The sequence below is a fragment of the Sabethes cyaneus genome, chromosome 2, assembly GCF_943734655.1.
Source record: "Sabethes cyaneus chromosome 2, idSabCyanKW18_F2, whole genome shotgun sequence".
Taxonomy (NCBI): domain Eukaryota; kingdom Metazoa; phylum Arthropoda; class Insecta; order Diptera; family Culicidae; genus Sabethes; species Sabethes cyaneus.
In genome coordinates, this window is record NC_071354.1 from 159837596 (window position 1) to 159862241 (window position 24646).

Below are 24646 nucleotides of genomic sequence, written 5' to 3' on the forward strand. Positions count from 1 at the left end.
ATAACTGTTGTCGGATAGGTATAACTCGGTTATCAGCTATTTGTACTGATAAGATAATTATTCCTCGAGGACCTACTGTCTGTGATAACTCTTTATCTGTGTCTCTTCTTGTGGTGTCATATAACTTAGCTATTTTTGTTTTGTTTAGTCTGCCGGACAACTCATCACCGTACTATTCACAAAATAGTAATTGATTTCTTTCTAGGACAACCGCAAAACTTCGGAAGATCATTCGTAAAATAAATAACTCTATATTATTCTATATTTAGAATACGTTTAAACAATAAACTGTAAAAAACACTTAAAAATTAGTGTATAGTAGTATTCGTCAGACCTTCCATAGCCCACTCCGGAAAAGTGTTAATCTCCGGATAGACGACAGCGCCCCACGTTGGAAAGCCGAGCCACATCACCAGCAGAGTAATCAGCGATGGTCCAATGCCAGCCAGAGCCATATCTTTGGTTGCAATTCGTCCCGCTCCGGCCACGATCGCATTCGGAGGCGTTCCCACGGGCATGTGGAAGGCGTAACTGCAAGACATTGCAGCGGGAAGCATGAGGTACAGTGGATGAGTTTTTATCACAATGGCCTGCAAGAAGAAACGGAAGCAATTTAGGACCACCTTGAACAGGAGCGGTTAAGGTGCATACCATTTCAGCTAGTACTGGAACGATAATGTTGCAGATAGCAACGTTGGAGGTGAATTCAGTCAATACTTGAGCTGTCAAGCAAACTACAAATAGAAGCGCCATCGGTGGGAGGCTTTGCAGTCCGGAAAGCGACTGGCCAAGCAACGCCGACATACCGGATACGTGGCCAGCTTCAGCCAGTGCAAATCCACCGCCGAGTAGGAAGATCAAACTCCAGTGGACTTTTTGGTTGACAAATTTCCAGGTAATCAACGCAGATGATGGTTCCTTCGGTAGTGAGACTGAAAAATAATTGTAAATTTATTGTGAATAGTTTTTTGTCAACTTAGGTTAACACTGCTTTTGTACTAACCTGCTTTTCTTTTGAAGTAATTTAACCATCGCCAATCCGCTGGAACTATGAACAGAGCAATCACAATGAATATTGCAGGAGTGGCATCCTTGATTGCGCTATAATATGAAAAAGAGATTAAAAGTACATCGAATCTCGACTACATAATTTGGAATAATTAAAAAAGCGAAACTTTTAAAAACTACTTACACGCCAGGAAACAGATCAACCCAACCGCTGACGAATCCAGGATTTCGAGTGAAGAACAACACAACCGAGAGTACGAAAAGAATGGCTACACTGATTTCGTGCGGAGTCATGGGACCCATATCCTTGTAACGCGATTCAATGACACGCCGAGCGATTGCTTCACCTTCCCGGCCGATTTGCGATTGTTTGGCATGTTCACTGTTTGGTCTAGAAGCAATAAGTTTCGATATAAATGTTATTCAATCGGACAATAGCCTAATCCCTATTACCTGAACAGTCCCATGAAATACCACTGTAGGAAAGTCCACACCAGGATAATGTTCAGCAGCATCAACGGTACGTTGAAGAACATAAAGCTTGGAAAGTCGATCGACGGTGCATTGCGGAAGCGGCTTTCGTACAATCCTTTGAAGGTGAGATTTGTTCCGGAACCGACGATCGTTCCGCAGCCTGCAATTGAAGAATTACTGATATAATAATTTGATATCTACGTCCTAAAAAAGTCACGTACCGCCAATACTGGACGCATATGCTGTTCCCAGGAAATAACAGAGGGTTGTTCTGGATGGCTTCTTCACTCTGAAAAGAAACGTTATTAGCGATGTGCGGAAAAAAATTGTAACTGAACCGTAATTAATACGTCTCGTTCGAAATATCATCAGGCTTAATCGACTAACCTTGTACGAAATTTGTGATCAATGATCAAGCAAAGCTTTGACTCGTTTTGATAAGCTAAATAATGCTTATGCAATACTGTAGGCAGATTGCAATATGCAGACAGCAAGATGGCTATAATTTTCGTTAAATTTATTTTTAAACTTTTATGTAAATGTGCCGTACATGGCGTGCCTAGGCTGCGGAACACAATAGAACACGGGCCCCATCCTAAACATTTAATTGCATAAAATTTCAGCTCCTAATGGCATAATCTCAAAAACCGAAGTTTAAAAATAATAATTGCCCAGTGTTCTTGCATTTGGTTAATTTATGGTACATATACAAATAGATACGTTATCATTTCATCATCATTATCGTTATCATGTATTTCTATTGCGTGGAAACGGATTCGTTATTGTCTGATTTATGCAATCGAAACCCTAAAGACCGATTGAAAGTTAATCTGGACGCATAGAACAACCTAAAATTCGGGATGTCGCAAAAAAGAAAACCATAAATGTTAAAATTGCAGTATTTTTATTCAGCTTTAAGCTTCACAGTATAACATTATTGCATTTCTCTGTTGAAGAGTTGTCTGAGGGGAGTTGAAGAGGGGACTGAAGTTGCGTGTTGCAAGGTTAGTCAAGAGAGGTTTTCTGATGTTCAAATTTCAAAATTCCACTTTGAACGCATTTTTTAGTACTATCGACTGTTCCCCGCTTCATCGAATTCGTTGTATGACAATTGCCCAAAAATTTTCAATGCACAGCACACCCTTCTTGGCTTGACGCTTATAACACGCTTCTTGGCTACCAAATTCTGTTTCAAGTGCCCATTCGGATGTTTACTGACACTGTAAGACCTATAGCTTTTTCGAGTGAGGATATTTCGCGTAGTTTTAATAGTTGGCATCGTACCTCCTAGCCATATCCCGAATGAAGATGCCAGGATTGGACTTACCGCACCTTTATATCTCCCCCCTCAGCTGTCGGTCCGGGTTTCTTGAAAGTTCTTTACCGCCTTCTCTCACCTAGGTTTCGCTTATAATCCTTCAAAAAGTTATGCACTGATGATTTTGACATTTTTTGCACTCTAGCCAGCTTTGCTAAGCCAGCTCAACATAAGAATCATAAACATGCACAGCCTCACCTCAGAAGTTTCGATGACGACAAGGATAAATTCTACGCGCAGTTGGAGAGTAAATACGACTACTGCCCAAAACATGACATCAAGATCATCATAGGGCATTTCACTGCTCTGTTCGGCCAGGAGAAAGAACACAAACCGGTGATTGGAGGGTTCACTGAACACCGGCTGGCCAATGAATTGAGCCAAAGACTTATCGAAACCACCTTTTTCCAACACAGACTCCTACACAACTACACCTGTAGGTCACAAAATCAGGCAGAATCACAGATCGACGACGTTTTGATCAACAGTCGGCACTTCACAGACACTATCTAAGCAGATCTTATCGAAACACTAACGTTGACTCGGGCCACTAACTACCCAAGCAACAATCTGGGTTTTATTACGCTCTTATTGTTGCATTTATGACCAAAATTGGTTATGAAAACCGCAATAAGAGTGCAATAAAACTGACATTGTTACTTGTGATGGTTAAGATGCGCCCAAAACATTCGATACCGACGCCAGCCTTGGTTAGATCTCGCGTGGCTGAAGCAGCCAAACGTCGCCGCAAACTACGCGCATTCACTCGAAGTTGCGCTATCGGAAGAGGACGAGCTAGACGAAGCCCCTCTCGAGGACTGTTGGGACACCATTAAAACAGCAATTTCCAGTGTAGCGGAGGACTTCATCGGACCACATGTCCGGAAGCAGTGCAGCGGAACGATTGGTTTAACGATGAATGTAGGAACGTGATAGATGAGATGAACGCTACGCGGGCGGCCAAGTTACACAGTGCCACACGCCAAGACGTGGAAAGACACAAAGATAAGAAGATGCAGCGCAAGGTTCGAGCGGTTGCATCGTTCTCATGAAACGCAAAAGTTCTATCAGAAACTAAACGGATCCCGCAAAGGTTTTGGGCCGTGAGTTGAAATGTGTCGGTATCAGAATGGCAGTATTTTGACGGACGATCGTGAGGTGACCGATAGGTGGAAGCAGCACTTCGATGAACACCCGAATGGCGCCCAGGTGGAGAACCATGGCGGCGGGGGAAGCGATTTCGACGGTGCAACAAACGGGGAAGAGGTGCCAGAGAGGCGAAGTTAAGGAGACCATCATACAGCTAAAAACAATAAATCAGCTGGGAAAGATGGCATCGGACCGGAGCTTATTGAAATAGGACCAAAAAAGTTGACCGTCTGTATGCACCGGCTGATTGTTAGGATATGGGATACGAAACAGCTACCGGAGGAGTGGAAAGATGTTATCTGCCCGATCTACAAAAAGGGCGACAAGTTGAACAGTGAGAACTATTGAGCCATCACCGTTCTCAATGCCGCCTATGAAGTGCTGTCCCAAATCATTTTCCACCGACTATCACAAATTGAGAACTGATTTCTGGAAAATTATCCAGCCGGCATCGTAGAAGGTTGGGCTGCAACTGATCAAATATCAGATAGGAAGATAGGCAAATCCTCCTCCAAAAGAGCAGTGAATACAGAGTTCTCACGCAACATTTATTCGTTAACTTCAAAGCCGCATGTGATATCATCGACCGGAAGGAGCTATGAAAAATCATGGACGAGAACAGCTTCCCCAGGAAGCACCTCAAGCGGATTTAATCTACGATGGATGGTACACAGTGCTGTGTTCAGATTTCGGGTAGATTGTCAAGTTCCTTCACGAATCACACAGAGGGCTTCGTCAAGGGGATGGTCTCTCATGCCTGCTGTTCAACATAGCGCTACAAGGTGTTATGAACCGAGCGGATATCAAGACGCGGGTCACGATCTTCAACAAATCTAATCATTTCGACTGTTTTACCGATGGCATGGATGTTATCGGCAGAACATCTGTGGTGGTGGCTAAACAGTACACCAGACTAAAGCGCAAAGCAGAAAAGATTGGGTTAAAGGTAAATACGTCTAAACAATCTACATGCTGCCAGCGTAACCAAGGCCGACCGACAACGATTGGGCAGTAAGCGGAAGTAGTGCTTAAGGCCCAGACACAATGCATACGGATTTTACTACGTTGCGGAAATTTGACAGAAAACCCATGGAAAAACTGTCAAATTGCCGCAACGTAGTAAAATCCGTACGCATTGTGTCTGGGCCTTTATATGGGCTTCACAAGCGATTGAGGTCGAGCAGACTAAACCCCCGTACAAAGTGTACCCTGTACCAGACGCTTATTAGACCAGTTGTTCTCTACTGGCATGAAACATGGGCAATGCTCGAGGAGAACCTGCGAGCAGGCTTGGCATGCTCTTTTAGGTTCGATTTTGCCCTTTTGATTACTGCACCTCAGCCAAGCAAAATTTGTCAAAGTGATGTAGGTATGGGGTTTTTGTACAGCAAGTAGTTGTCTACAATAATGCTGAAGAAAGTAATCTTTTATCTTTTGTGTTTACGGCGTTATATAGCTGCAATGCCCTTGGTACTTGGTAGTTTTTGTTACCAACGGGGTAGCAGCCTTATAGCGCCATAAATACAAAAGCTATAGCAATGCTTTCTTTTACAATATTGCTGATAATAACTAATTCTACAAATGCTTCATACATCACTTTTTCAAATTCTGCTTGGTTGATGTAAAGACATCAAAAGAGCAAAATCAAAGCAAAAAGAGCGTGCCAAGCCCGCCTGTGAGTGCTCGGAGCTTTCGAAGAACGAGTGTTAAGAACGATCTTTGGTGTACAGGTGTACAGGAAAACGGGGTATGGAGGCAGAGGATGAACCATGAACTGGCACAGCTCTATGGCGAACGCAGTTTCCAACTGGTGGCCAAAACTGGACGGATACGATAGGCAGAGCAGGTTGCAAGAATGCTGACCCTACAAAGATAGTATTTGCCTCAAATTCGGTAGAACCAAGACGACCAGGAGCACAGTGAGCAAGGTAGTTAGACCAGGTGGAGTGAGATCTGGTGGAGAGTACTTGGTATCCGAACAATTGGAGAGCGATAGCACACAACCGAGTTAAATGGAGAAACCTTGTCTTAGGATGGCAAGCCACTTAAAACAGCATCACCCAAGGACATATTCGATGGATTACTGTACTTCAACAGTAAACTAAAAGAGAGTCAGATGGTTTACATGTTGGTATTTTTCAAGTGCTGGCACTGGTATGTTATCAATATAATCAATCTAGTATGTATTTTTACTCAATATGCTAGAACTCTGCAAACATTTTCGTACGTATATCAGAGTAAGGAATATGAAATATGTACCGGTATATATCTAGAAAAATCGCATTAGATGCACGAAACCGGCATATGCGTACTATTTTGGAGGCGATATACGTACTGCAGATTATTCGAAAATAATTCACATTTATAAGTATTTGTATACGATGAAATCCGACTCAACATGATTAGTTCCGTAATGCCATACAATTCTGTGATAGAAATCGCATGTGAATCAGTTACCATCATTTTGTATGAATAAATGTAAACTAGGGTGCGCTTTATTAAGCTTTATGTACGAGTTCGAGTTTGTTTAGCGATATTTAAGATAATTTTTATACATTATTATACGATTTGTGGTTTGCTGGGAAGCGTTCTTGGTGCCTCTGCCCCACACATTTGTCAATTTGTTTAGGGTGGAATTGACTACAAGATGAATTTTCAATTAGTGAATGAAAATTGATTTATATTTTCATATCAGAGGGGAATGTTTGTGTTCCTAATTGATAAAAAGAAGTAGAATTGTTCTGTGGCTTCATTCTCGGTTTTTTGCTCAGTAGATGCTCATTTCACTGCAACGCTTCAACTAAACAGAATTCGAAAAAGTAGTGTAAGGGGGAATTGTTATCTACATTATTGTTGAAGAAAGTATAGTTTTACCTTTGTTATACTATAACAAAGGTTTAAAAATTGGTCGAAAAACACGAAATTGATCCGAGGCCCGGAGGGCCAAGTCACATATACCAATCGATAGGGTTCGTCGATTTGAGCAATGTCTGTGTGTGTGTGTGTGTGTGTGTGTGTGTGTGTGTGTGTGTGTGTGTGTGTGTGTGTGTGTGTGTGTGTGTGTGTGTGTGTGTGTGTGTGTGTGTGTGTGTGTGTGTGTGTGTGTGTGTGTGTGTGTGTGTGTGTGTGTGTGTGTGTGTGTGTGTGTGTGTGTGTGTGTGTGTGTGTGTGTGTGTGTGTGTGTGTGTGTGTGTGTGTGTGTGTGTGTGTGTGTGTGTGTGTGTGTGTGTGTATGTAATGATTTTTCTATCGCCTGTTTCTCAGAGATGGCTGAACCGAATCGTTCGCTATTACTTTTGTTTGAAAGGTATTATTGTCTAGTAGATCACTATTGAGTTGCTCCGTGACATGACGTTTCATTTAAAAGTTATAGGCAAAAATGTGAAAAATACGTGACACGGGTTTCTCTAGAACTACATGACCGATTTTAGCGATCTTAGTATCAAATTAAAGCTCTTATTAAAGCTAAATTATTCAGGAACTTTTAATTGAAAACAAACAAGTAGTTTAAAAGTTATGCTTAAAAAACCTGTTTTGACAAGGTAATAATTATCGCCTGTTTCTTAGAGATGGTCAAACCGATTTATGCGCTATTAGTCTCATTTGAAATATAATATATCCTCATAGATCACTATTGAATGATTTTTTGATTGGACGTTTAATTTGAAAGTTATGAGCAACCCTATACACCACAGCAAAATTAACAAAAATTTATAATGATTTTAACCAATTTCTAATTTACCTAATTTCAATTATTTTAATATCAAACGAGAGGTTTTGACACTACGAATATATATGCAAAATTTCATTAGAATTGGTTGTAGCGGTCAAAAGATATTAACCCTCGAACACTCGCGCCAACTTTTGTTACTCGCGCGCAAAATAGTCCCAAACCAAAGAAAACGTGTGCACTAGAGTTTTGACTGGGAAAATTTGGTTTTAAGTTTATCAAACCTTTGGAAGAGTTTCTTGAAATTGAAAGCTCTACCGTCTGGTGGAATTTAAATTTTGACTAATCCCCCTAAAAGTGAAATAAAAAATTTATTTTTCTTCAGTGTCAATATAGCACACTGATGTGTTCTGCAAAGTTATAGAGCATATTATTATAAGAAATTTTGCTAAAGACAGTAACCTTCTATCTCTGCAGCGAAGATTGAAAAATCTTATTTATTGTATATGAATTTGAAAAATCAGTTTTTCTATTTTTGCTCTTTTTGTAATTGTTGTATAACTTTTTTATGTACTACAAAATTGTACAAATAATAAGAATACACAACTTTGCTGAAAATAGTATACCTGTATGTTTGCTTGTTTAGGAACTGTAGAACTTTGATTATAAAGAATACCCTAATTTTGACTCCGAATTACTCGACTACCAGCAGATGGATACATTTTAAACATTTTACATTTGCTGATAGTTTTGCTGCATACATTTTTCCAACAATTTAAATTATTAATGCATTGAATAATTATGACATTTTGCTCACAATAAGTTTGTTGAAGAATATACGTTAGTTAAACAACGATTTGTAACTTTATAACAATATGGAGTTGAAAAACCTCCACGTGTTGTATAAAATACAACAGCGTGAGTAACCGAAGGTTAATAAAAATTGATGAAAATTATTCAAGAAAACTTTACTGATGTGATTCAAATAGAATAGCATTACAGGAAACTATGCATAGTTCAAAAACTTATAAACAAGACCTTTACTAGACAATGTATATGTTAAAGAATAAGATTTCCTCTTACAACTTACTTTTATTTGCACTTACTCAGATTAATAACAACTTACTTATCCTTACTCAGCAATTTTATGAAAAAAGGATCTATCAAAATTTAAAAGTGTTCCTATTTTGTTCAAATTTTGTAAACTTATTCAATTTTCAAAAATTTTATGTAAACCAACGCACTACGCAACGTTAACCAATAGATGAATTATGTTCCGAAGCCGCGTCGATTTCTATCTCAAATAATAAGTAAGACCGTATAACAAAGGTTCCTTTCACTACTAGGTGGATTAAATCGGGTTTTATCTTTTGTATTTACGACGCTATGCGATTGCTACCCCGTTGATAGCCAAATGAGCGATCTTTTTGCTACCAACGGGATAGCAGCCTTGGATTCGCTGACGACGTTGACATTATTACACGTACCTTTGAGAGGATGGCGGAAACGTACATCGGACTGAAAGCTGAAGCCAAACGGATTGGACTTGTCATTAATGTATCGAAAACAAAATACATGAAAGGAAGAGGTTCTAGAGAAGTGAATGCTGACCTCCCTCCCCGGATTCATTTAGACGGTGATGAAATCGAGGTGGTACAAGAGTTCATGTATCTGGGCTCACTGGTTACCGTAGACAGCGACGCATTAACCGTAGAAATTATGACGCATTATGGCAGGAAATCGTGTTTACTCTTGACTCCGTAGGACGGTGCGATCGAACAAAGGTCGCCATCGCACGAAGTTAACAATCTACAAGACGCTGATTAGACCGGTTGTCCTTTACGGTCATGAGACATGGACTATGCTCGTGAAGGACCAACGCGCTCTTAGTGTTTTCGAACGCAAGGTGTAGCGCACCATCTACGGCGGAGTGCAGATGGAAGACTGAATGTGGAGAAGGCGAACGAACCATGAATTGCATCAGCTGCTTAGGGAACCACCCATCGCTCACACCGCAAAAATCGGTCGGCTGCGATGGGCTGGGCACGTCGCGAGGATGTCGGACGATAGCTCGGTTAAAAAAGTTCTCAATAACGATCCGAATGGAACGAGATGGCGGCGGCGGGGCGCGCAGCGAGCAAGATGGATCGATCAAGTGGAAGGCGACCTGCGGACCCTACGCAGACTACGTGGCTGGCGAATTGCGGCCATGGACCGAGTGGAATGGAGACGACTTCTTCGTACAGCAGAGGAAACTACGGCATGGAGCTGATTAAGTAAGTAAGTAAGGGGTAGCAGCCCCATAGCGCCGTAAATACAAAAGATAGAACTATACTTTCTTCAACAATAATGTAGATAATAATTAACTCTACAGTTGCCTTTTACACTACTTTTTCTAGTTCGGTTGAGTTGAAGCGCTGCAGTCAAATGAGCATCTACTGAGCAAAAAACTGAAAATGCAGCCTGGTGATACTATATTGACAACTTAAAATCATAGACTAATCTCAAGTTTTTAGTCTTGACCTTGAAATGCGGTCATACATATATATTAATATTTTTTGAAACGATGGTTCTACAATTGATGAAGGGACGGTAGGGAAAGAAATGAAAATTTTTGGTGAAGGTGGGGAAGAGCGGAAAGGAAGGGGGGGGGGGGAGGGTATTGGTAGCTATGCTTGACAAGTAGTCATTTTGACTCCTACCTTTTGTCCAATACTGGAAGGTGCATGAGTCGAACCAAGCTGTAATCTGAGATTACAACCGGATTCGAACCCCCAACACCCGCCAGGGCATGTGGTTCGCTGGTACTTGTACCTTTGAACCATAGAGGCGCTGGACAAAAGGAGACCGCAAAATCCACTTCTCAAGGATAGCGACGCGTTAGGTTGGGTTATCGACACATATTGTGCCGCTTCCTACATCAATTGCAGATTACCACCGAGCGAGAAGTTTTAATCTAACTACTGTTTACTTTCAGGACGACGACACTATGCCGGCCCTTACGACTTGCAAGGTACTGCACGTGACGTTGTTCGTCTGTCAGCTTGTGTTAGCCGCGTTTCTCAGCGCGGGTTTTCAGGGAAGGCCCCGTTCCATATGTATGTATGACCGCATTTCAAGGTCAAGACTAAAAACTTGAGATTAGTCTATTGCAACATGAGGTTGGTCCATCCAAAATAAATTTTGGAAAAGATTTTTCCCATAACCATAGACATATTTTTATCAATTCTGCAAATATCCTTCAAGGGGTTAAATTTGTGTAGAATTTCATTTGAATAACAATTTGAGAATAACCGAGATTGGAAAAGAAATTTTTTCAAGTCCATGTGACAACAGCTGTACGCTTTCCCATATAGCCCTAACTTAAATATTTAAATTATTTCTATCAAAACACTTCTGCCGCTGCTTGCATAATAGTCCCATTTATATAGGAAACTCCATAGAAAATGGGACGGCACAAAGTCTTAAAAATCCCAAATCAAAGAAAAAACTGTAATCAACAAAGTTGAATTCCCCTTCACGATAACCATTGATTTGAGTTGATGAGGAGTGTTTATTTAGTTATGATTTTGACAGATACAGTTGTAATCTATGATGGGTAAATACAATCACGTTGCTGCATTTAAAGACAACGTATGTAAGTGGCAACAACTACTTACTAATCTGAATACAATATAGCTCAAGTGGCGTTAGCTAAAACAAAACAAAGTTAAATAAGCGTCAATTCATTAGCCATATCGATTTACAGTAGGATTTCGAATTTGGCAACAAATGCGTGTCGCCTCTGTTGCCAAAATCAAAACCGTGCCAAAATCGAGACCCTTTTTCGATATGAAAAAATTTAATGTAAATGCTTTAGAAATTGACTAAATATCATTAATCAACGATTGCAACCATTTTATGTTTAAAAAATCCGCTAAGAGCTATCCGTCCGGTGCAAATAAAATATTGACACCCTGCGGTAAGACGTAGTCCTACGGCAATAAAAATATTATTGTTCGAGACCACATAACTTTTTTTCACGAACATACTGAGGGCATCATTTCTTCGTCATTTAAAGCATGTATGCAGAAACTGATTGATATTTAAGCATATTTTTGGAAGTACCATATCTAGTGTTGCCAAAAACGAATATTTTTGTCGAACCATGCCAAAATCGAAATCCAACTGTAGTATGCAAATAATCGTTGTAAAGAAAGTTCACACCAGTAAAATGCACCGGCTGCTAATTTTATATTTTATACAATTGCGTTTATACCTTATGTGACTGGTATGATAATTGTAAATTTTGTCATGCTTATCCATGGCCATTTTTATTAAACTAAAAACTGGTAAGATTTTGATGTCTAACCGCACAACTTATCCTATTAATTAAAACATTTATGCAATTATGCTTTAACACTTTCTTAATTCGCACAAATAAATTTTTCAATTATTCATAACTCAAGTCCGTAACGCATTCTTATTTCACAACAATAACGCACGATATATAGTGCTTTTATGATCTCGATCAATTATTCATTATAGCTGAGATACTTTTGAAGTCGTTCTAACACAGTTTGCATATTATGGGAAAAGCACCACGGTACACCGCACAGTGGGGAATCGCTGGCCAGCAGCCAAAAAATGAAAGTTCATTTCGACTCTCCGTTGTATTTTTCCTGTGATTCTATGCTATTGAAGTGTTCAAATCCAAAATTTTAGATCAATATGACAAAATTTGAATTTTCTATGAATCTTGAAAGTATGCTATCTCAGCATGTTTTAGCGTTTTTTAGAAAAATAACCCAATATTTCAAAACATGCTAGTGGTCTAATGGTAGCTCGGATTTCAACGGTGTCTAAGGAAAAGTTCTTCAAAAAATAGTGCTGCATAAAGTCCATTAATTGAGTTTGCAGTAATTTTATCATAGTATGCCACAATTTTAATTTTCATGAAAAAAGTGCCATATTTTCGCGTAAAACACGCTTAAAAGTTTTGAAGCCAAGGTTCGCCACTATTGACACTACCGGTAAAAGTTAGCGTAAAATATGAGCTTTCAAATGGATATAGTCTCATTTAGCGCAGAATAGCGCAGAGCACAGATGTTACGCTTGTAAGGCTACTATATCAGAATTCAACAATATAGACAGAATGCAAACACTCAAAGTAAACGTAGGATATCTCAATTATGGGATATCTCCTTTACATGGTTGGATAACCTACTTCGAATGTATGGTCCATATTGCATATTGACTAGATTTTAGAGGTTGGAGGAAATCTGAAGGATACAGCGATAGTAATGACGGAAATACAGCTTGAAGATCTTATACCAATCCTGGTATTAGTTCTGAAATCACGGGTATAGATATGAAATTAATGAAAAGGTTGAGAAATTTTCTTATAGCAAGTTCTTGAACACATTATTTCAGAAAAATTCGAAACTTATTGTTTGTATACCAAAAACTTTTATGTCAGGGTATAGTCCTCATAGAATACGTCCACTGCAATGCAAAGAATTTGAATTCGCGGTCATAAATGAATCTAGACAACTATATTGCTGATAGGACGAATGACAGAAGAAGCACAAAAATAAGTTTTTTTTGTGTAATTATAGTCACTTTAACAACTCTGGTCATTCGTGACTTCTGCGGGGTTGGGAATTGAACCACGGTCCTTGGTGTGAGAGGCGTGAATGCTAGCCACTACACCGGTATTGACCCTCACGAAAATAAGGTTATTGCTTTATGCTAAAAATAGTGATAAAAATACAAGACAATATTTTATATGCAAAAATGAGTGTGAAAATACAAATCGTGATAGAATTATTCGTCTTCTTATTTCTCCGGATAAAGCTTATAGTTTCTTCGAAACGGAAAAATGTAATTAGAAAAATCTTTCCGAGAACGCTATATTACTATTGAAGACGAAACATGAAACGAGTGATTCTGCAGAAGGATAAGAAGAAGAAGAAGAATAAGAAGAATAAGAAGAAAATTGAGATAAAGAAGATTAAGAAAACTAATAAGGGGAAAAGTTTTGATTTTTGATAAATATTAACTTATATGGATTTTGTGTTGATTATTAAAGCTCATACTTGCTTTGTATTGTTTTATATAATGTTTTATCCTATAAAAATCCATCTGCAATAGTTTTCCAAATGACCCTCATTTCTTATACGTTATTATACTTAAAAAATACTTGAAAAATAGTCGAAAATTCTCCCTAACACAAAAAATATACGTTCTAATGGAAAATAAACCTGAAATTCGGGCTCAGCACCCCCAAATTACTTAAGAACCACATATTATCCTTGATTTAAAGAGATTTTTTTGCTTGGCCAGCATTTGTATGGAGTCGCCCCACTGTGCACCGTGAGCCGGTGCTAATTAAGAAAATTTCCAGACCGAAAAGATTCCACCTGTTCGGGAACTACCGTGAGAGCTAGCTAACCAACAACACTACCGCGACGCTAATGACATTTATTTACACTCACTAGGGGGAAGTCGTGTATGGCCGGATAGGCCTCTATGCCCGGATACTAATGATTTGTCAAAAACAAAAAATGATAAAATTATTTGGAAAAAATTTCATTCATTTTTAACATTTTTTGGTTTTGAGAAATCGCCAGTGTCCGGGCATAGAAGGCTGTCCGGCCATACATGACTTCCCCTTACGTGTAGAATACTCTTCAAGCTGTTTTAAAAATTTCAAATATGTATATTTTCAGTCTTCTGACAGAAAACCACTTTTTTTGTTCCGAACTTTTTCGTTTCAAATTTTTTCGATTGAACTGCATATCTACAACCAAATTAAGCCTGTTGAAATTTCCCCAAGAGTATTAAAAAAATTCGTTCATACTCATCCTTTGGCCTATCACTGCCTTCCGGGGCTTCTATCACGTCCACCGTTTCAAACATCTGGCAGAGTCCTTGCTATAAAAGTTTTACTGCTAATTACGTTAACCAAACAAAACACACTTCACTAATGGATTATGATCAAAGTCGCTCACCGATTCTAGCTCCTGTAGGACTGCCTGCACAATGGGACACATCATAGCCACTGCGGCCGTATTGGAGATCCACATGGACAGCAGCATGGTGACGACGATCAAACCCAAGTGCAACCGTCGCTGGCTGCAACCTATCATGGCGATCACTTTCAATGCGACTCGTTTGTGCAAATTGCAATACTCTATCGCCAGTGCCAAAACGACTCCTCCGACAAACATTATAATCGGTTCCTTCATGTAGACAACACATGTTTCACTGGTGCTTAGAATGCCCATCAGCGGAAATAGCACGATCGGAAGCATCGACGTGATGGGCAACGGGAGGGCTTCCGTTACCCACAGACTGGACATTACGATAACTACATACAAGCATCTGAAGGCTGGTGTATTCTCAACTAGAAACAGCAGGGCAGCTACCACTGGGACCGTCAACACAAACAATGACTTCCAGTACACTTGAGTAAATTGAAGTAATCGTCGACCACATCCTAACTCACTGGTGCCTATCGTATCTCTGCATGAAACAATTAATTAATATCAGAATGGATTACTCAACTTGTAGAATTGAAATAAAATATTCTCTAACATCTCATCCTGTTTTTTAACGCCGTTAGCACTTTCGACTGTCATCGCTCTAACGAAAACTCAACCGCGCGGTCGTTTACTTTCCGTGTCTGCACCGATCAACGGCTTTCTGTAAAATGCGCGCGACGAATGCCAATTTGCTGCCCCTTTCGCCCTGGCAGAACCGCGAGCAACACTTGAAGCTAATATAAATCGTTAACTGTAGAATGCTCTGCTACATCACGTTCGACGCCGCATACGTGACGCATCGATGCGCCTCTCGGGAGCAATACATTTCGAGAACGTCTAATCCTTATCCTAGAGAGCAAATATGCCCTACCGTAAACTAAATCGGCCAATGTATGTCAGTGCCACCGGCGGCGCAGTCCACTCATTGTTATCTCATTATTGCCAATGTTGCTTTCTATTCCGGCATGGTAGAAATAGAAAAACTTGTAAAATACATACTTATGTCTTTCGATAAGATTGTAGCACAATGGAAGCGCTTGCAAGTTTTCTGATCGGAAAGGATTTGGAAAATCTAAATTGCTTTGGTAAGAAAATATAAAACCTATCAAACGGTAGATAATTATTTCAGCGTCAATACTTTTACGATTGGGTGCAGTAAAACTCACCGAGTTTGTTTTTCGGGGGGCAAATGCGAATAAATCAGAATGCTTAACCTGTCGAACCTCAGCAGTGATGTCCAAAACGGGTGGTAAATGTTCTTGACACCAGCGCCAGCACTTTGACGCAAAGCTCAAACTGAATTCCAACGACCTTGCATATATTTAGTTTGCCTCGCACCCTCGAAATAGGTGTGCTAATTACCGATTCTTCACGATGATGGTAGCAGCTTCATATACAATTAGCCATAAAATTTGAGATAGTATGAATGGTTATGTTATGATTTCAAGGACAGAGATGGTTTGTACCATAAAATGAAATAAGTGAAAGAGAATGATCTTTTTCCTACCACAATAATCAATTTATTTTAAATTGAATATTCACGATCGGATCTTGTGAGAGATTGTTAGAGACGAGAGGATCGTAACACTAACCTCGCAATAGTCCTGTACACTAAAAAAAAGTAGAAAGCCAAATTCTGTCGAAATGCAGCGCTAAGACTTTCCTTTACTTGCGAGCGGATCCGAACAGATAAAACTGACTAAATTATTTATTTTGCAAAGAATAAAGTGTATCGTGATGCGGCATATGAAGATTCTTGATGTTGTGGATGGCCTTGAAATTTGCACAGCAATGTCAAACAAAAACATTCAGCTTAACATTTCTATTCAAAAATTCTCCCATGGCGAACTTGTTAATAGCAAATTTGTGCGGATTCTATCCAACCCCATGTTTTTAATTCCAATAGTTTTAGAAGGACATTTGATAGGAGAATAAATAGCAGAATCACGGAAATTTTACCGTTACAGTTAATCTGACACTAGATAGGATGGGTTCTATGAATAAATTAGATAACCAGATGAATCTGGTCAAATTCTGTCCACCAACTATTTACAGCCAATGACCACACCGAGAGAAGCAGGTTTAAGCCTTTTGTAGCGCGGTTAATTTTGACACGCGGAGACTTGCCACAAAGGATTGGGTATTTTCCAGCTGCTTTGTCTATTTGCCTGAAGTAAATGCAATTTGGTGGGAAATATTTGCTCAATGACCGCAAAACACACTTTCAGTCCGCAAAAAAAAACACTCTGAAGCAAATATATGCATAATTGGTCAATCTTTCACAAGGTTCGGAAGGCATTTGTAAATTGGGCATTTTTCAAAACTATCATACAAAATAATGGGACAAAAGGTCTCAAAATTTCATGAAATTGAACTGAATGAAAATAATACTTTATAATATTATAAAAATTCGAGACCTTATGTGTTCTCAGAAAACTGCAAGGGAGATTTCCTATTTTCGTCGAACATTGCTTTTTTGATATAGGGTAAGTTAACCCTAAGACCCTTTACCTATAATGGACCTCAGGCACAGTTTCGGGCAATTGATGGAGGGACGGTAGGGGAAAGTAATGAAAATTTTTTTGGGAATGGAGAGAGAAGAAGTGGAAAGGAAGGCGGGGGGTAATAGGTAGCTACGCTCAACAAGTTGTCGTTGTGGCTCCTGCCTTTTGTCCAATGCTGGAAGGTGCATGGGTCGAACCAAGCTATAATTAGAGATTATAACCGGACTTGAACCCACAACACCCGCCAGGGCGTTTGGCTCGCTGGTACCCGTGTACCTTTGAACCATAGAGGCGCTGGACAAAAGGAGACTGCGCAAACCCCCTTATTAATGTAGCGACGTATCAGGTTGGGTTATTTTTAGATACAAATTGTGCCTCTTCCTCCGTCTACTGTAGAAACCATCGAACGAGAAGTTTTAATCTAACTTGTTTTTACTTTCAGGATGACGACACTATGCAGGCCCTTACGACTTGCAAGGTACTGCGTGTGACGTTGTTCGTCTGTCAGCGTGTTAGTCGCGATTCTCAGCGCGGGTTTTCGAAGAGAGGCTCCGTTTCTATGAAATTGACCAAACTCGTGTTTTTAGTCTTGACCTTGAAAATGCGGTCAGGCATATATATTCATATGTTTTGAAACGATGGTTCTACAATTGTTGGAGGGATGGTAGGGGACAGTAAAAAAAATTTCAAAAAACATTATTATTAATGCCTGACCGCATTTTCAGGGTCAAGACTAAAAACACGAATTTGGTCAAGTTCATAGAAACGGAGTCTTTCTTCGAAAACCCACGCTGAGAACCGCGGCTAATTCGCTGACAGACAAACAACGTCACACGAGTACCTTGCAAGTCGTAAGGGACCCCCACATGCCAAATTTGGTTCCATTTGCTTGATTAGTTTTCGAGTTTTGAGGAATTTGTGTTTCATTTGTATAGCCCCCCCCTCTTACGCTCTCCATAAAATTACTCTTTTACCTCCTCCATAAAATTGCATTCAAACGTTACACTTCTATTTTCGTTTTCACAGAGTGCTACCCAGTCCCAGTATAGTAAACAAAGACGTAGTCCTACGTCAAAATGGGATAAAAAAATTAAATAAAAATGAAACAATTTGTTCCATTATCTATTCCACACGGGAGAGCAAAACAAAAAACGATTGAAAAGTTGGAAAAACAGAGGGAAAAGGAAGAAAAGTGAAAGCAGAAACAAAAAAAACACGGTACCGAAAAGGAAAAAAAAACTGAACAAAAAGTGGAAAAATGGATCAGAAAAGAGGTAAAACGTGTGGGAAAATAAGACGAAAAATGACAATCCTAATTTTAAGTAAGAATTCAGTAATTTCATGTCCATGTCCATTTTCAATCCTGGTTTCATGCCAATTTTAAGTTGAATTTTAGGTTCAAAGTTGAAAATCACCCATTGTGTATTTTCTCTCGAAAATTTAGGTAGAAGTAGTTTAGAGTATATAAATTGTTTTCACTGTATTTTTATCGCAGTCAGTTTTTCAAAAATTGGAAAAAATGGCGTCACCCGAGGAGGAACGTCGCGATTTTGCGCAAGCACCTGGAAAATCTTAGCTATCTTATCGGGACATCGGAAAACAATTCGGATTCGGAATCGTGCACTCAACTGTGAGTCGTGTGGTTAAACGTTACCACGAAACTTTGAGCATCGAACGGAAGTAGAAATGCGGTCAGAATGGATTAGTGCCATTAGTGATCAGGATCACAAGCGTGTCGTGGAAGCGTTTAAGGAGAATCCCAATGCTTCGGTCAGGAATGTGGCCAAAAAGCTGAACCTGTCCAAGTCTTTCGTTCAGAGAGCCAAGAAACGTGATAGCTGCATACGTACAAAGTGCAGAAGGCTCCAAATCGTCACGAACGGTAAAATACGGTGGGAAAGTCACGAGCCCGGAAACTGTACACTCAGATGCTGACGAAGCCTCATCAGTCATCATGGATGATGCGACTTACGTCAAAGCGGACTTCTGGCAGCGTCCGGGGCTACTGTTCTTCACCGCCCAGCACAAGTTTGATGTTCGAAATTCCCTTAGAAATACATGATTTGGCAAGCGATCTGCGCATGTGGCAAACGGAGTGCACCGTTCGTGACTAGCAGGACTGTAAACGGGCAGATCTACATCAAGAAGTGTCAACAGAAGAGTCTGTTACCTTTGTTGAAGCAACACGAGGGCCCTACGATCTTTTGGCCAGATTTAGCTTCGTGCCACTATTCAAAGGATGTCCTGAAGTGGTACGAAGCCAACGGGGTTATTTTCGTACCCACACACATGAACTCCCCCAACGCACCGGAACTAAGGCCCATCAAAAATACTGAAAATGAAGCAGGAGGTCAAATCTGAGGAAGACATGAAGAAAAAGCGGGTTTCCGTACAGAAGAAGCTGCAGCTAGATGTTGTATAGAAGTGTGTGGGGTGCATCTTCAATTTCCATGGTTTCTACATGATCGATTATATTCGTGTGTTGTTTACGCACCAGAAAGCAGTTAATTCCATCAACTTTTTTTACTTGCCGTGAAAATTAAAGATAGGGTTAGAAATGTGGTTAGCTCTGGCTTTATCAAGCCCCTATCTGAGAGGATCAGAAATAATTCAAACGATGGCGATTGATGGTCCTACCTGGAAATGCTTCATTCTCCAGGTGAGAGGCGGTTCAAACAGTAGCTGTCTAGGAGCGAGCGGCTGATTATGAAATCCTGTATCCCGCAAGCTATATCTAAGAAGACAGACTCATCAGCGGAATGTAGTGGATCAGCGGATGGTACTTGGAATGTCCATGAACCGGCACGAGCTGGCTTGCTTGGCTTTGACTCGAAGAGGCTGCTATTCAGGAAGTTCGGTAACCAACTTCCGGAGAAAGAGAGTTCCGCGCAGTAGATCCTATTGCAGGCACTTCTTTCGAATACCACTTGTACTACAGTGGCGGTAGAAATGCAGAACGTGTAGTCAGCTCAGTAGTGTTTGGAAAACAAGAGCAACGAGTTATCCGGGGGACGTGCTTGATGTTAAGAATTAAAAGCAAATTCTTCAACTACAGCCTAACAGTGTTTACACACCGATAAATGATAAATCCAATGACGAGTTATATAGCAGGCTCGAGAGAACCTGTCGAAAGCATCCAAAACACGACGTGAAAATTATCATCGAAAATGCTATTGCGCAGATCGGGAGAAAGGAATCCTTGCATTCTGTCATTGGAAGACATTGCCTTCATTTGTCGACCAATAATAACGGTCTGAGGCTCATAAACTTTAACGCGGCCAAAGGCATGGCAATTTGTAGTACAGAAACTACTTTCTACGTCTAAATATTCGGAAACACAACTTAAGGCATCCAAATGGAGACTATAGTTCCCAGATCGATAGTATGCTGATTTTGCTGACATTTTTCGGATATTATCGTTTTAGGTACGGTTTTTTCGGGTACCAAATATCCACTCTGACCACTATCTCGACTCGAGTGTAAAAAATCTCGATTACATTGCTCAATTCTGCCTCGTATTCTGTTCTGCAGACTGAGACCGTTAGTGAAATCCTTCATCGTTGAATATCAAGCTGGTTCTCGTGAGGGTCGCTGCACTACGGATCAGAGGTTTACCCTGCGTCTGTTACTAGACAAGTTCTGGCGGTACAATTTCCAGACTCATCATCTGTTTGTGGACTGTAACGCGGTGTGTGATTCAGTCAAACAAAATAAGCTGTGGCAGATAATGCTAGAACATGGTTTTTGGATGAAACTAGTTAAGCTGACTCGTGCGACGCTGGATGAGACAAAATCATGCGTAAGAATAGCGGGTGAGGCCTCGGCCGCTTTCATGAAGTTGGACGGACTGAAGCAATGGGATGTACTCTCTAACCTGCTATTTAACATTGCCTTGGAGGGCGCAATACGAAGGGCAAACGTGGAAAGGAACGGGACCATCATCGCAAAATCTCAGATGTCCCTTGTTTTGCGGATGATGTCGATATCGTCGAATTTAACCGTAGATCCAGTGCTCTGCGGCCTCTCCACTGTTGCTAGAGGCCTTTAGGCCTTTTAAATGGGAATCAGCGAGATTGGAACTTACAATCAACACCGCCATACCGAAGGACATGGTTGCTGGTAGGGATCGTAGAAGTCCAAATGGTGTTGCTGCTGAAGTAGAGGTAGATGAGGGAAGATATGAAGTAGCGGATAAATTCACATAGCTAAGTACGTTCGTAACACGTGATAATGATGTAACCCAAGCAGCACAGTTTTGTCATTTATGGTTGCTGCAACATATTTATGACTGAAATCAGTCATTAATCGGTTACCACAACTAGTTTATTACAACTGTGCTAGTCGGGAATCCATGAAGTAAAACAACAAATTGCAGCCGTGAATTGGGGTTTCTACGGATTACATAACCAGCTGGAGTTTCGTAGTTCGCCAATTCGCACAAAACTGGCACTCTACAGAGCACTAATCCCCCCCGGTGACACTTTACGGATATTCATCATCGACGCTAAAGGAAACCGATCGACCAGTGTTTGGAGTTTTTGAGCGTAGTACAATGTGGTATGCTGCGGTGAGCTGGGCACGTGGCCAGAATGCCCGACGAAAGAATAGTCAAAACTATTTTCAGTAGAGAACCAGGAAAAAAGCGTAGACTTCAGGACAGATCCCGCATGCGATGAATGTGCGTTGCGACCATAATTCGTTCGGCGCAGGATTGATAACGGACCGTCGCCAAGTTAGTAATTAACACTTATAAGTTATTGATAAATGTTTACGTGCGACATCTATCAGTCACACAGGTAAATGATGGTCACGCATAACCACTGACCATTGAGGTTGCAATGCAATGTGTTATAATATATTGACCGATTACACGCTATAATTACGGGATTTCATGCACAGGTTTGGTTATCAAGCCGTGATTCAATGACCCGAACAATTACTGGATCAATGACCACCAGATTACCATGAAGTTGAATGATGACTGATATTTTCTTCATAATCTAACAATGTTATTTGAAAAAATATGATACATTCCAAAAAAAACTTGTGTTTATGATGCATATTCACCGCACAAAATTGACGAGTAGCATAGCAAAATTGATTTTCTTTGCAACAAACATTGATTACATTCTCATCTTTAGGATGCATAAATCACGCATTGTATTTATGCAGTAATCTTGGTCTCTCAAAGGCATTCAGCAAGAAAAAAAATATTTTGCATTAATTCCATTGAACGGAACGCAATTAACCAAACATAAAAGAACTTGAATTCTAAATATAGCAAGCAATGTTTACATTTGTTGTGTTGTGACCAGGGTACATTGCTCTGCCGCTCTAAAGCGGAATTATCCTTGACAATAGTGCCGAGCGTGATTACTGATTAGAATTTCAATATAGGCTACTGGACGACATTTGCGTTCGACAGGAAGTAACGTTAACGCGTTCTTTCCGGGCACGTCTCTTCTATGTGCCGGTCAAACTGTGAGTTCACGGACCGGTTGAATTCACTGAAATTGTGTAATGTAGCTCTGGCCGAAGGCGCGTTCCAAACATACCGATAGTCTATATCCCTGACCGTGAATCGGATGATTTTCTACATAAAAACACGAATAAACAGGCGATTTTCGAAGGTCACCTGGGCCAGCGGCACGTTCTTTCAGTTCGATGCGGTTCAACTCAAAACATCGTCACGCAGCGGACGTGATTATGTTCCAACTTGCTGCGATAATAAAGTGCTCAAGGTTACCGGCACGCAGCCTCTGCTCTGGTTTGGTCGAATCAAGTTTTATAGCGAAAGAACGAAACAATGTTGAAGTGTTTATTTATCCAAACAACAGTAGTGTGTCATAATGAAGATATTGCATTACAACAGGTATTCCATACACGAATGCATTCAATTGGCACAAATTATTCACTAAGCACCTAATTCCAAAGTCGTAAACTTTCAAATAATTTATCATTTCTACAATTGTGTTCAGATATTCTAAGCATAACAAAGATAATTAAAATTTTGATTCTCAGTCACTATTCTCTTTGGTATATTTACTAATTTTGATGGTCTGAGAGGTTCTCTTGTATTATATAGCAGCTGGAATTTATGTTCAAAAATTGTAAACAAAAATGTTTACATTATATCCTGAAAGCAATCGAGTCAATTTGAAATATTTCACAAAATTGCCTCGTCAGTTCCTCCTGTTTAAACGTTAAATTATGTCACATCATATTAAAAATATTCTTGATTTTGATCAGTTATAAAATAATTATTAAGAATTATATTTTAAATGCATTGATGCAAAATGAGATCAAATTTGTTCCAATGATTAAACGTTAACGAAGGCAGAGCCTAAATATCTACAAGATAACTAGGTATTAAGTTTCGCTCGAAATGCTAGCCAGGGCGCGTAATTCTAGTTTACGACCGCGATCAATTGATTTCATTCACTCACGTCTTGCGATTCGCGTTGTGGTTGTTCCCGCACTTGATCTAAACTAATTCAGTGGAGCCTCCAGATCGTTACGGCAGGTGATGCATTCACGTAGGTACGTACAATAGCTGCTTGCTATAACAGAAACACTATTCGCCACACTCATTCGGCTCAATTTCCGTCCCCATTGCCGTCGTTGTCGAGTGTCGGGGAGAAAGCTTCATAATGCACACCAAGTGGATTGTAAGAGTTCCGGTAGGCAAGGAGTGCGCGCAGCTGTTTCTTTTCGCTATGATTGACGGATTGCTACATTCTAATGGATCAGATTTGCGGTTGCACTTTCTCGCTTAGACACTCTGGAAAGATGTCTGATACTAGATACCAGAAGGAAATTATAGTTGCAACCGTCAAGGTATCATATAGATGAATTTGCGGCAAACAATTTGTATTATTTGCGGCTGTATCAACAATGCTTCAATCAAGTACAATTTGCAAGGAGATCAAATAACTAAATGAATAAAGTTAAATACACACAATTGCTTTAACGCGTGCTAAACTATGAATTTGCATTTCCATTGTGACGAGTATTTTTCCATATTCCGCACTTCGTCATTTTGCAATATCGTTACTGAGCAATTGAACTACTTAGTATTCGTGCTTGAGTGTCGAGTTTTTGGCTATCATCCATCACATTTCTATTAATTTCTTCATTTCTATATTTCTGTACCAATTTTATTTTTAGGGCCGGTGACCGGACGAGAGCCTTTGCTTTTCTTTCTCATGCAGGTTTTCTGTCGATGGTTCTCCAACATGATGCAGAATATCGCATACCGCGGATCTAGAAACTCATTAGTTCGGTCAACTCACGAACGGATAGTCCAAGATTTCCATTGCGAGAGTACAGAATCGTATAATCCCAATTGGTTAAAAAAGCAATTTGGTAGCGATTATCAGAAGGATGTGGGGAGTTAGGTTTTATCAGCAGGGGGTTTATAGTAAGCTGCAGACAGACAATTAGTGATTTATTGCCGTCTTATTGCGGTTTGCATGTACAATTTTGGTGATAAACCATT

At 40.0% G+C, this 24646-nt stretch overlaps 1 protein-coding gene across 1 annotated transcript; it reads right to left on the bottom strand.

Annotated features, from left to right (window-relative positions):
- Window positions 1-225: 225 nt before the first annotated feature.
- LOC128738352 (protein I'm not dead yet-like) lies at window positions 226-23928 on the bottom strand. Its single transcript, XM_053833404.1, has 10 exons — window positions 23595-23928; window positions 15198-15378; window positions 14612-15125; window positions 14461-14534; window positions 1704-1771; window positions 1462-1642; window positions 1193-1399; window positions 1004-1101; window positions 652-932; window positions 226-590 (listed from the first exon to the last, which is right to left on the bottom strand). The coding sequence occupies exons 2-10, from the start codon at window positions 15239-15241 to the stop codon at window positions 309-311; spliced, it is 1749 nt and encodes a 582-aa protein (XP_053689379.1). The 5' UTR covers window positions 15242-15378; window positions 23595-23928; the 3' UTR covers window positions 226-308.
- Between the last annotated feature and the right edge of the window lie 718 nt (window positions 23929-24646).